The sequence below is a fragment of the Pseudorasbora parva genome, chromosome 18 (assembly GCF_024679245.1).
Source record: "Pseudorasbora parva isolate DD20220531a chromosome 18, ASM2467924v1, whole genome shotgun sequence".
Classification (NCBI taxonomy): domain Eukaryota; kingdom Metazoa; phylum Chordata; class Actinopteri; order Cypriniformes; family Gobionidae; genus Pseudorasbora; species Pseudorasbora parva.
The window spans coordinates 43,548,891-43,562,606 of record NC_090189.1 but is presented as its reverse complement, the minus strand read 5'-3'; the positions used below and the strand labels follow the sequence as shown (position 1 = coordinate 43,562,606).

The 13,716-nt window shown below is 42.8% G+C and overlaps 2 protein-coding genes across 2 annotated transcripts; both read right to left on the bottom strand.

The window, feature by feature from the left end:
* Nucleotides 1-707: 707 nt before the first annotated feature.
* Nucleotides 708-2,698, bottom strand: LOC137046070 (zona pellucida sperm-binding protein 3-like). Its single transcript, XM_067423124.1, has 8 exons — nucleotides 2,138-2,698; nucleotides 1,838-1,956; nucleotides 1,660-1,763; nucleotides 1,408-1,585; nucleotides 1,179-1,296; nucleotides 1,013-1,095; nucleotides 849-940; nucleotides 708-778 (listed from the first exon to the last, which is right to left on the bottom strand). The coding sequence occupies exons 1-8, from the start codon at nucleotides 2,684-2,686 to the stop codon at nucleotides 708-710; spliced, it is 1,314 nt and encodes a 437-aa protein (XP_067279225.1). The 5' UTR covers nucleotides 2,687-2,698.
* Nucleotides 2,699-9,398: 6,700 nt separating this feature from the next.
* On the bottom strand, nucleotides 9,399-11,374 carry LOC137046068 (zona pellucida sperm-binding protein 3-like). The gene is made up of 8 exons (XM_067423123.1): nucleotides 10,829-11,374; nucleotides 10,529-10,647; nucleotides 10,351-10,454; nucleotides 10,099-10,276; nucleotides 9,870-9,987; nucleotides 9,704-9,786; nucleotides 9,540-9,631; nucleotides 9,399-9,469 (listed from the first exon to the last, which is right to left on the bottom strand). The coding sequence occupies exons 1-8, from the start codon at nucleotides 11,372-11,374 to the stop codon at nucleotides 9,399-9,401; spliced, it is 1,311 nt and encodes a 436-aa protein (XP_067279224.1).
* Between the last annotated feature and the right edge of the window lie 2,342 nt (nucleotides 11,375-13,716).

Here is a 13,716-nt window from a genome sequence, read left to right as displayed (position 1 = left end):
GATCCCCACCCCCAATAGTTATGTTATACTTGACGTACTGCTTAATGCTGCAAATTTGTAATACTGCTGTGACGGTGTTTCAAAGACAACATCTATGGGATTGATGGTAAAAAAAAAACAGCTCTTTTCACTTCAGTTATTAAGCTCACTATTTTCCCCCTCTTTGAAAGTTGTGAAACTGTTACTGCATTTCTATTTTTGCCATTTGAGCAAATGGTGACAAAATATTTAATGTACTCCAGTCACCACTATAAAAGTTAACTCAACTACGATGACTTCCACTGAGAAAGCCAGAAATGTGAAAAGGGTCTATGAAGCTCAACATCACTGAAGTCAAGTCAAATGAGTATTCAGTTGATAAAGGACAATATAATGTTGCAACTAAATGATAATAGTTTAGAGTAAGAGATTTGTGAACAGTAGGGGAACTAAAGGGACCAAATGAGTGCTTGCCATGCCATCAAGCAAGCCAATCATGAAATAGTGTCAAGCAGCCGCTCTGGAGAAGTTGCGCAGAAAGCACCAGTCAGCTGCTCGAGCCACTTACAGCACTTTGGAATTGGCATAATCTCACGTCAGACAATTTCTACCCAGAATGCACTGCTAAAGTAAGCTACTGATCAAAAAGCCTTTTGAGAGCAAAGAAATATGATAGGGAGAACAAAGAAATATAACAAGTCAGAAACAAGCAAGAATTGATGTCAGCTTTATTGAGGAACTTTCTTTTGCCCTTGAACCACCACAGGACCAAGTGTAGCCTTGCCTTCCCACTGAACACCTAGAGAGAGGAGAGCCAGGTTAGAGCAGTTAAAACGTCAAACGCAACCTTAAGAGCAAAAGTTACTAACCTCCATAGGGAGAAGCAGCAATTCCACCATCAGGACCACATGTTGAGTCACAGCAACCACAAACTTGGTCATTTCCATCAGCAGCAAACCACCTGAACCAAGACAAAGACACCACCTTCAACATGAGCAAAGTCAGCTTTAAAATAAGATAAAGTGCAACGTACCCATTGGCGAATGAACAGGATTTGTGCTGAGCGTCACTGGGTGCAGAAGCAATAGTTGCCTTCACAACACATGTTATGTAGATCTGCAAGCGATGACAGACACGTCAGAAAACCAAAGAAGATGGGAAGAGAAGTCAAATTAACTCATGATATGCGTAGTACATACAGAAGGACTGGAGCTCTCCTGGAACACGATCGCCTCCAGCTGGATCTGGACCTTGTCAACCTGGGACCGAGGCATGAAGCGGGAGCTGGAAGCTGTAGCCTTGGCATCCACAAAGCACCTGAAGACAAAGAGCAACTCAACTATAGAGAAAGTGAGCAACTAGACCCTAGCCATGACTGGTTAAAAAGCAACCAAAACGGTCCTATAGCATCAAGTGCCATGACCTTACCCATGATTCTCAATGAAGGAATATCTCGGAAGGGAGTTCACATCAGGCCCTTGAGTGGCCACACAGCTGTCCACAAACACACGCAGAGGCACATGATTGTACTGCTTCACAGATGCCTCAATGTTAATAATGCCACCCAGGAAATAGATGGATGAAGGTCTCTGACTGGACCAATCATCTACAGAGAAAGAGGGAACATTTTAGAAAAAGAACAAGAATAAGGATTTGTTTTTATCAAAAACCTGTACCAACCCATCATAAGCTTCAGGGAGAACACCAAGGCTTCTTCACCAACCTCCGTTGAGGCATAAGGGACCCATGTTGGCCTCAAGGCATCACTGCTTACATTCTGAAGCCTGTGGTTCATTAAAGGACCCATTAAATGGGCTCCCCGTTGCACGAGAGGAAGTGAAAGTCACAGACCACTTACCTTTGATAGTGGCATTGAACACCAACAACTGCACCCTCGACCCGGGTAATCGGAGTACCTGCAAGAGCCTCAGGAGTGTAGGTAAGAGAGAAGGTGTAGACAAGCTCATCCTCATTCATCTGGAAGAGATTGAAGTAGTTAAAACAACTGTTCCCCACTAAGATGATTGGGTGAACCACCCCTTTAAGAAAGGTTTATACCAGCTGCCCAGGCATTGCAAATACAACAGCCATGTGAACTGACACTCCTTGAGGACTTTGGATATCCTCAACTAGAATAAACAGATTCAGGAGTACTTACCATCTGCACACTGTTGCAGTCCTGTAACTCATACTCAAAGATGAGCACCTTAGACTGAGAGTCCTGACCAACAACAGGACAGCCGCCTAAAGACAGGCCAGTTGGCTGGATCAAATGACCATTGCTAAACAAGTCCTGCTGGACCTCTACAAGAACCCGGTTCTCTCCACATTGAACCGCTACGCTGCTGGGAGTCACGGGTTGCCTCAACTGGAAGTTCACCGCCAACTCGCTCTGCACCTCGGGAACAATGGGATACTTCCAATCCAAAGGCTTCACTGGACCCTGCAACAGCTGCTTCTCCTGAAGGCCAAAAGGCTCCTGTGCAAGGCCTCTGGAGGAAGAACCCAAAGGACTCTGAAACTGAGAAGACACTTGCAAAGTGTTCTGGAGCCCTGGAGGAGAAAGGGCAGGACTTCTGGAAGCTGGATCTGATTTTGGCCCCATGCTTCTTGGACTTTGACTGTATCTCAAACTTCCCCATGCATTAGGCAGATCAAATGCAACAATCACAACCACCACTAAGACACCTTTCAGAAACTCCATCATAGCAAACTTTGACACAAATGCCACAACACACACCAGTGCTTGGCTTGGCCATTTTGTACAGCATTGAGTGAAGGTGGCTCCTCCCCTTTTAGTTTAATTGATTACCTTTGATTCTCCTCTGGACCTGTAGAGTTTATCCATCTCTGGCACCCACAGCTCTGCGTTTTGTATCAAAATTTGTTGCATGCATATAAACACAAAAATATATATATTTTTTTGCATCCATTCTGAGCCACTCCCAGATGTGTTTTTAAATCAGATACATATCCGATATCTGGACATCTGACCAACGTCTACATATGAATATCTTATTCCCATTGGCAGTCCAAGCCACCACAAGGCCAGAGTAACACATTTGGCCACAAAGATAGCTTTTTATGTCGTATTATGAAGCAGATGTGCCTGTATAAGCTCACATTAAAATTACTGCTATTATCCGGTCTATCCGTTGTCAGATTGAGCTGCAAACATCCATGACAGATTTGAACTTATCCAAACAGGAAAATAATCATGGCCACCCGACATGAATTTTCCGGCAAGGAGCTAAAAAACGAAACATGAAGTCCGACACTTTCTGCTTCCTATAGGGATGCTTGTGCTGTTTGAATAGTTTATCAAAGATGGAGTGAAATAAATGCAATGTTTGTCAAATACACAGATGTTTCAAAGACATCATAGTTATTAGGGGTGGGACAAAAAAAATCGATATGCCCACGAGACGTTATCGATACTCTAGCACCAAGTATCAATATATTTTTTGTATAGGCTACATAGGCCTACCCACAGCTGCGTTCAGTCGCTTCCGTGTTTATCTAAGCGCAGGGCTCCAGACTGTAGCCGAATATACACTAGTGTCTGTGAATATTAAACTGCAAAATACTATTTAATAGTACGTGGCAGGTGTCAGGCCAGTGATTATTTCGTTCGCTGGCGTCCCCTGGATCGGCTAAATGAGCAGAGTGCTTCCCTGGTACCAGCTACGGTGACCTCTGGTGTGTGTGGCTTTCCCCATATCTACCGCCGTCGAGGAGTGTGTTCCGGTCATCTGCGCACTTTCCCTCGGATGCAGCGGTCGGAGGAGTTGACAGTGACGGACAGTCCGCGTCTGTTCAGGCTGGGTCTACTTAATTCGAGATCGGTGGTAAATAAGACTTTTATTATAAACGCCTTTTTTACCTCGCGCGAATTGGACTGCTTATTTATAACGGAAACCTGGCTTACCGTTGGTGATTTAAGTCCTTTGTTGGAACTTTTGCCTTCAAACTGTTTTTAAACTCGCCCCGCTTAACTGGCAGAGGTGGCGGATTACTCTCTATGTTTAAAGACAAATATTCTTATCACCAAATAGGAAAAAATGACTACAGAAGTTTTGAGCTGCAACGCTTTGTATTTGAACTAAATAGCCCATTGCTTTGATATATCGTCCTCCAAAACACAACACAGACTTTTTAATTGAGTTTGCAGATTTTTTGGGTGAATTAGTACCAAGGTATGATAAAGTGTTAATTTTAGGAGATTTTAATGTGCATGTGTGTTGCGCAACAGATTATTTAGGTAAAGAGTTTATTACTTTGATAAATGCCTTTGATTTGGATCAGCATGTAAATGTTCCTACCCATTGGGGTGGACATACTCTTGATCTTGTACTATCTTATGGTATTTCTTTGTTTGATCTGGAGATAGTAGATAATGGGTTTTCCGATCATAAATGTATTATATTCTCAATTCCTACATCATCAAACTCTTTGAAATCCAAAAAGCTAGTCCGTAAATCTTGATTAATAAGTTCTGATACTACGACAATTTTTTCATCAGCTTTTTGTGATGAAATGCATGTTATGGATACAAACCATGAATTAAGTGCAGAAGATCTTTTGTATGAGTTTAATTCTACATGTGTGAATGTTTTAAATGTAGTAGCTCCCGTAAAGATTTTAAAACCTAAGCCAGGTTTTGATCCATGGGTTGATGATAACATCCGCACTTTGAGGCAATCCTGCAGAAAAGCAGAGCGTAGATGGAAAAAGGATAAGCTTCATGTTTCTTTTGAAATACTAAGTGATTCATTGTTAAAATATCAAAAGGCCTTGAGAGCAGCAAGATCTGATTATTTCACAAAACTCATTACTAAAAACTATCACAGACCAAGAACTCTTTGTACTGTTTTTAATTCTGTTATTAACCCACCTGTTTATGAATATCCTGCTGCATCATGTACTCTGTGTGATGATTTTCTTAATGTTTTTTGTGAATAAGATCAGTGACATTAGATTGGCGATACCTTACCCTTCTTTTGATCCTACTATTCCCATGGTGTATTTGGCAGAGCTTAAGCAATTCGTACCCATTTCTCTCTCCCATCTGCAAGAAATAGTGGGGCAATTAAAGCCGTCGGGCTCCTCTTGCTTTTTTAACAACGAGGCTGGACTACTGTAACTCACTGTATGTCGGGATTAGCCAATCAGCTTTATCAGTTACAGGTAATTCAAAATGCGGCGGCCAGGCTTCTAACAGGCACTAGAAAGCGGGAACATATTACTCCAGTACTACGTAATTTGCACTGGCTACCGGTACAATATCGTGTTGATTTTAAAATTCTTCTTCTGGTTTTAAAATCCTTACATGGTTTGACCCCTCCTTACCTTTCGGATTTACTGACAGAACATCGTCCAGTTAAGTCTCTCCGGTCGTCGAATCAGAGGTACTTTTGTGTACCAAAAACAAAGTTGAAAAGTACCGGGGACCGGGCGTTTTCATCAGCTGCGCCTAGACTATGGAATGCGTTACCTTTAAATATTAGATTAGCCCCTTCCTTGGCTGTTTTTAAATCTCGGCTAAAAACCTATCTTTGTGATTTGGCATATGGCTGAGGATGAAATGTATTGTTTTTATATTGTGTTTTACTTTGTCTTTTGTATTGATGTAAAGCAAACTGGTCAACTAGTGTTGTGTTTAGTAGTGCTATATAAATAAAATTGACATTGACATTAATAATTACTGAACTCTTGCATGTTCTGCGTCTCTGAACGACGGGCACTGATCTGTTATTATCTATTGCGCTGATGCACGAGAGCGCGCACACACACACACACACACACACACACACACACACACACACACACACACACACACACACAAGCGCAAGCGCAAGCGCAAGCACAAGCACAAGCACAAGCACAAGCGCAAGCACAAGCACGTGACACTTGCTCGCAGTCTTATTAGCCTTAAAAGCTTAATCTGCCGTCTCACTATATGAGGACACGAATGCATAAACTGTCACTGTCAGGAAGTCTTTTATTCCTGACATTTTATTTTGAAACTGTAACGATGTCATATCCTTTCCGAGGGCATCACATCATCATTGCCGACTCCGCATTCTGTGGGATGGTGGCTCGCGTGGGCGTAACCTAATCGAACCCCCCACCTATATACCTATTTGTACACCAATGATTGTACCCAAACTACAATATTAAAGTTTGCTGGAATAACTTCTCCGTGCCCTTCTCTCTGACCGGAGCCCTGAGCCCTGTCAAAGGAAACTGCCAGACCAGTATTATCCCCTTCAGAGTGTCCCACTCTATCATATGGTCCTTCGAGCCGGATCTGACAGCTTTCTGGAGACAATATGGAGCCAGGACAACCATCTGCAGATCCAGCAGTGGGTTCTCGACCCCAGCGCAAGATACAGTAACCAGCGTCCCTTGCAAACTTTGAAGTTGGGTACACACTGAGAGTCACAGTACTCCCTTCCACCGAAGCTGAGGAACTCGGAGCAGCAGCCCCAGCTCAAGACATCCCAATCCCTGATCCATTTTCACTGCCATCTGTGAGAGCAGAGTCATGTCGATCCTGGATATCTTCTCATCGTAGCAGACCGAGATCTCGAGCCAGTGCTGCCTCAACAACCTAGAGGTCCATTGCAGACGGGCTATCCGAGCTACAAAGTGCCATGTTGGAGGAACAGGTCAAGCGGATGGAATTAGCAGAAGTGCAGTGGCAGATCATGGAGCAGACGCTAGTGGACGAGCAGTGTACTCTTCTAGACAAAGAAGCCAGAGATGCCCTTTATGAGAAGAAGGAACTTCTCAGAGAACAAGAACGTCAGAGACGTCGACTGGAGAAGAAAGCAGAGATGGCATACAAGAGTAAAGAGGCTATCACCAGGCATCAGATGTTGCGACGGCGACAGAAAGAGAAAGAGATGGAATTGACGCAAGCGGCTCTTATCCCGTCTTTCCTGAAGGAAGAAGGAATTGAGAGTTCCCGTTCCTCCAAGCCCCTCAGTGAATGTGAGTACAACCGAATCTATTTGGTCCCTACAATGTCAAGGTGGTGCACAGAAAAGCGGTGGGGTCTGATTTTCAAGTGCATGATGACGAGCTGTGTGCATCTTGGCCTACTGGAGAGCATAGACACTGATGCTTTCCTGATGTCTCTCCGCCGCCTCATCGCCCACCGCGGAAAGCCATTTGAGATCCTGGCTGACAGAGGAACCAATTTCCAAGGTGGAGCTGCGGAGCTGCAAGCCAGTTTTGCCGCTTTAGAAGTTCCTCTTCAAGAACAGCTGGCCAGACAGCAAATCGAGTTCCGTTTCAACCCCCCTGGCTCTCCACACTTTGGGGGAACATGGGAACGAGAGATCAAGTCGATTAAGTCAGCTCTCCAAGTTATCCTTCAGGACCACACCATTGCTGAACCTGTGCTGCAAACTGTGCTGATTGAAGTGGAAGGAATACTCAATGCTAAACCGCTTGGGTACCTCTCCTCCGATGCTGCAGATCCGGATCCCGTCACACCAAATCTACTGTTGATGGGACGCTGTGACGCATCACTCCCACAGGCTGTCTATGCATCTAGTGACCTTCTCAGCAGAAGAAGATGGCGCCACAGCCAGATCCTGGCGGACCATTTCTGGTCCAACTTTATCCGTCGTCATCTCCCAGACCTTCAGAAGCGGTCGAAGTGGCACAAGGACACAGACAATCTGGCTGCTGGCCAGGTGGTGATGGTGGTTGATTCACAGCTACCCAGAGCTCAGTGGCCCATCGGGAGAGTGGTGAAGACCTGTTCCGGTTCGGATGGACGAGTCAGGGCAGCTGAAGTTAAGATCAAGGGACAGACCTACCTACGGCCAGTCGTGCGCCTTGTGCGGCTGCCAGCCTGGGAGGATGAAGATGACACCAACTAAGTAGACTTTCCTTTGGGATTCAAATTTATCGCTAAATTTGGGGGCGCTATGTCAGGAAGTCTTTTATTCCTGACATTTTATTTTGAAACTGTAATGATGTCATATCCTTTCCGAGCGCATCACATCATTTCCGACTCCGCATTCTGTGGGATGGTGGCTTGCGTGTGCGTAACCTAATCGAAAACCACACACACCCCACCTATATACCTATTTGTACACCAATGATTGTACCCAAACTACAATATTAAAGTTTGCTGAAATAACTTCTCCGTGCCCTTCTCTCTGACCGGAGGCTACTATATTACTATATTGGGCTACTGTTGTACAGTAGATTTAGCCATGTCTATGTAATATGTACTACTAATAATAATCATGCCTAGATTGTCACTTTTACTTGTAAATAACTTATCATAAAGAATAAACTCATTGAATGCAATTATAAATAACTTTTTCTTAAAAGTATGGTATTGGTACCGACTACTGGAATTTTGTGACATCCCTAATTACTACTAGTATTAAATTACTACCACTAGTAATATAAATTGGAGATGTTGCTGATATGATCATTCATAGTAGTAGTAATAGTAGAGATTTTTCCTTTTTTACTATAAATCATTTAGTCACAAATCTGTTCTCTCTAGAAATAAGCATTTTTCAAGCATATGGCTGTTTGGTAGCTGTATAATACTTATTGTGCATTGTTGCGATTTAAAAAAAAATAGATGAACTGTTAATAAATGAAAAACTAATCGTTATCGTTGGTAAAATATCATGATAGTATCATATCATGAGTGATCCCCACCCCCAATAGTTATGTTATACTTGACGTACTGCTTAATGCTGCATATTTGTAATACTGCTGTGAGGGTGTTTCAAAGACAACATCTATGGGATTGATGGTAAAAAAAAACAGCTCTTTTCACTTCAGTTATTAAGCTCACTATTTTCCCCCTCTTTTTGAAAGTTGTGAAACTGTTACTGCATTTCTATTTTGCCATTTGAGCAAATGGTGACAAAATATTTAATGTACTCCAGTCACCACTATAAAAGTTAACTCAACTACGATGACTTCCACTGAGAAAGCCAGAAATGTGAAAATGGTCTATGAAGCTCAACATCACTGAAGTCAAGTCAAATGAGTATTCAGTTGATAAAGGACAATATAATGTTGCAACTAAATGATAATAGTTTAGAGTAAGAGATTTGTGAACAGTAGGGGAACTAAAGGGACCAAATGAGTGCTTGCCATGCCATCAAGCCAGCCAATCATGAAACAGTGTCAAGCAGCCGCTCTGGAGAAGCTGCGCAGAAAGCACCAGTCAGCTGCTCGAGCCACTTACAGCACTTTGGAATTGGCATGATCTCACGTCAGACAATTTCTACCCAGAATGCACTGCTAAAGTAAGCCACTGACCAGTCTGTGCGTTGCTGCATGAAGTTGAGCAAGCCTTTCGAGGGCACAAATATGATAGGGAGAACAAAGAAATATAACAAGTCAGATACAAGCAAGAATTGATGTCAGCTTTATTGAGGAACTTTCTTTTGCCCTTGAACCACCACAGGACCAAGTGTAGCCTTGCCTTCCCACTGAACACCTAGAGAGAGGAGAGCCAGGTTAGAGCAGTTAAAACATCAAACGCAACCTTAAGAGCAAAAGTTACTAACCTCCATAGGGAGAAGCAGCAATTCCACCATCAGGACCACATGTTGAGTCACAGCAACCACAAACTTGGTCATTTCCATCAGCAGCAAACCACCTGAACCAAGACAAAGACACAACCTTCAACATGAGCAAAGTCAGCTTTAAAATAATATAAAGTGCAACGTACCCATTGGCGAATGAACAGGATTTGTGCTGAGCGTCACTGGGTGCAGAAGCAATAGTTGCCTTCACAACACATGTTATGTAGATCTGCAAGGGATGACAGACACGTCAGAAAACCAAAGAAGATGGGAAGAGAAGTCGAATTAACTCATGATATGCGTAGTACATACAGAAGGACTGGAGCTCTCCTGGAACACGAACGCCTCCAGCTGGATCTGGACCTTGTCAACCTGGGACCGAGGCATGAAGCGGGAGCTGGAAGCTGTAGCCTTGGCATCCACAAAGCACCTGAAGACAAAGAGCAACTCAACTATAGAGAAAGTGAGCAACTAGACCCTAGCCATGACTGGTTAAAAAGCAACCAAAACGGTCCTATAGCATCAAGGGCCATGACCTTACCCATGATTCTCAATGAAGGAATATCTCGGAAGGGAGTTCACATCAGGCCCTTGAGTGGCCACACAGCTGTCCACAAACACACGCAGAGGCACATGATTGTACTGCTTCACAGATGCCTCAATGTTAATAATGCCACCCAGGAAATAGATGGATGAAGGTCTCTGACTGGACCAATCATCTACAGAGAAAGAGGGAACACTTTAGAAAAAAAACAAGAATAAGGATTTATTTTTATCAAAAACCTGTACCAACCCATCATAAGCTTCAGGGAGAACACCAAGGCTTCTTCACCAACCTCCGTTGAGGCATAAGGGACCCATGTTGGCCTCAAGGCATCACTGCTTACATTCTGAAGCCTGTGGTTCATTAAAGGACCCATTAAATGGGCTCCCCGTTGCGAGAGAGGAAGTGAAAGTCACAGACCACTTACCTTTGATAGTGGCATTGAACACCAACAACTGCACCCTCGACCCGGGTAATCGGAGTACCTGCAAGAGCCTCAGGGGTGTAGGTAAGAGAGAAGGTGTAGACAAGCTCATCCTCATTCATCTGGAAGAGATTGAAGTAGTTAAAACAACTGTTCCTCACTAAGATGATTGGGTGAACCACCCCTTTAAGAAAGGTTTATACCAGCTGCCCTGGCATTGCAAATACAACAGCCATGTGAACTGACACTCCTTGAGGACTTTGGATATCCTCAACTAGAATAAACAGATTCAGGAGTACTTACCATCTGCACGCTGTTGCAGTCCTGTAACTCATACTCAAAGATGAGCACCTTAGACTGAGAGTCCTGACCAACAACAGGACAGCCGCCTAAAGACAGGCCAGTTGGCTGGATCAAATGACCATTGCTAAACAAGTCCTGCTGGACCTCTACAAGAACCCGGTTCTCTCCACATTGAACCGCTACGCTGCTGGGAGTCATGGGTTGCCTCAACTGGAAGTTCACCGCCAACTCGCTCTGCACCTCAGGAACAATAGGATACTTCCAATCCAAAGGCTTCACTGGACCCTGCAACAGCTGCTTCTCCTGAAGGCCAAAAGGCTCCTGTGCAAGGCCTCTGGAGGAAGAACCCAAAGGACTCTGAAACTGAGAAGACACTTGCAAAGTGTTCCGGAGCCCTGGAGGAGAAAGGGCAGGACTTCTGGAAGCTGGATCTGATTTTGGCGCCATGCTTCTTGGACTTTGACTGTATCTCAAACTTCCCCATGCATTAGGCAGATCAAATGCAACAATCACAACCACCACTAAGACACCTTTCAGAAACTCCATCATAGCAAACTTTGACACAAATGCCACAACACACACCAGTGCTTGGCTTGGCCATTTTGTACAGCATTGAGTGAAGGTGGCTCCTCCCCTTTTAGTTTAATTGATTACCTTTGATTCTCCTCTGGACCTGTAGAGTTTATCCATCTCTGGCACCCACAGCTCTGCGTTTTGTATGTCTGCGTTTACACTGGCACAAAAAAATCTGATTTTTTTTTACAAAATTTGTTGCATGCATATAAACACAAAAATATATATATTTTTTTGCATCCATTCTGAGCCACTCCCAGATGTGTTTTTAAATCAGATACATATCCGATATCTGGACATCTGACCAACGTCTAAATATGAATATCTTATTCCCATTGGCAGTCCAAGCCACCACAAGGCCAGAGTAACACATTTGGCCACAAAGATAGCTTTTTATGTCGTATTATGAAGCAGATGTGCCTGTATAAGCTCACATTAAAATTACTGCTATTATCCGGTCTATCCGTTGTCAGATTGAGCTGCAAACATCCATGACAGATTTTAACTTATCCAAAACAGGAAAATAATCATGGCCACCCGACATGAATTTTCCGGCAAGGAGCTAAAAAACGAAACATGAAGTCCGACACTTTCTGCTTCCTATAGGGATGCTTGTGCTGTTTGAATAGTTTATCAAAGATGGAGTGAAATAAATGCAATATTTGTCAAATACACAGATGTTTCAAAGAGATCATAGTTATTAGGGGTGGGACAAAAAAAATCGATATACCGACGAGACGTTATTGATACTCTAGCACCAAGTATCAGTATATGTTTTGTATAGGCTACATAGGCCTACCCACAGCTGCGTTCAGTCGCTTCCGTGTTTATCTAAGCGCAGGGCTCCAGACTGTAGCCGAATATACACTTCGTCCCCTTGGAATTATAAGGTTCTATCTGCATTCTGAGTAGTTTTGAGATATTGAGCTTCAAAGTTTTTGCATTACATATAGGAAAATATATATGGGGAACAAGTTTCTTTCAAACATGATAATAAGAGGGACCCTAAATGTATTCTAAATATACAATATCAAAATCCTCTCAAAATTGTAAATGGGGATTTTTGGAATGGGTCAAATGCAGATAGAACCTTCTAATTCTAAAAACACATTTTTCGCTAAGAATTATAAGGTTCTATCTGCCAAAACATGATTTAATTAACATTAAATATAAAATTAATGTTGTAACAATGTCTCAACATGTTAGAAAGTACAGTTTTATCCTTTCTATGACATTTATTTCATATTTTTAGCACTTCCATGTATTTAGGACATTTCAAATTAAGCAAGGTAGGTCAAAATATTTTGTCCAGCGCATAGTCCAGATATTATTGCAGAAATTGTCAATCTTTCTTTTGTTTAGACAACTGTAATACATCTGAGCAGGATTTTATTCCACCTACAGTGGGCTAGGTAAAATGGCTTTCTCTCTAGACATCATTACAGCTGAAATAACATGCTAACATTTATTGTTGTAATTAAATCCTATCATTTAAACTCTTGACTATTTGACCTTTAAGTCTTAATAGTGTAAAAACTGAGACATTTTAAGACTTTAAAAAATGAAAATAAAATTGGTCGATCCTGAGGTTTCTCCAAAAATTTGCGTTGCATGCCATAATCTTCACAGATATTGGCTGCGTCCGAAACCTGGAAAATGCTGCCTTCGGAGGACACATTTCAAGGCAGGAAGGCATTAAGCCACGTCCGAATCTAATGTTAGCTTCACTTCCTGTCTCCTGAAAGACTTTCATCTGATCGAGTTTTGAAGGCAGCATACATGTATCCGTCGCTGCCTTTGATATCCCACAATCCTGTGCTTTGTATTCTGTGACAGTTGTGCTGGGAAAAAAGATGGCGTCTGAAAGTTGCGTTTTCTGGTCAGTTTGTGTGTAAATGTACGATTTTACCAATATTTTCCACTTCTGATGTCCTTTCTAGTGAGAAATTACTAATGTAGTAATTAAATATTTGTTTAGTTCTCACCAAAGCTCGCTCTATTTTGCTGTAGATCATTGAACTATTACACTGCCTTAGAAGTCTGTCTGAAATCAGTTTTGTGAGGTGCCTTCATGCACAAAACGCTGCCTTACAAGCCATTGTCTGATAAGGCATCGAGGCAACAAGTCAGCTGTCTATAGGTGTTCCGACGCAGCCAATGTGTGTCTGCGGTCTTTCCTGCCAAGGAAAAAGCCGGCGACACAATATATAAAGTTGATCCTGATTGGTCCTCTTCTGTGCATTCGAAGTGCTGATTGGCTCACGCAGATAGAACCTTATAGAGCCAAGTCAGAGTTCAACTTTGTAGAACCTTTA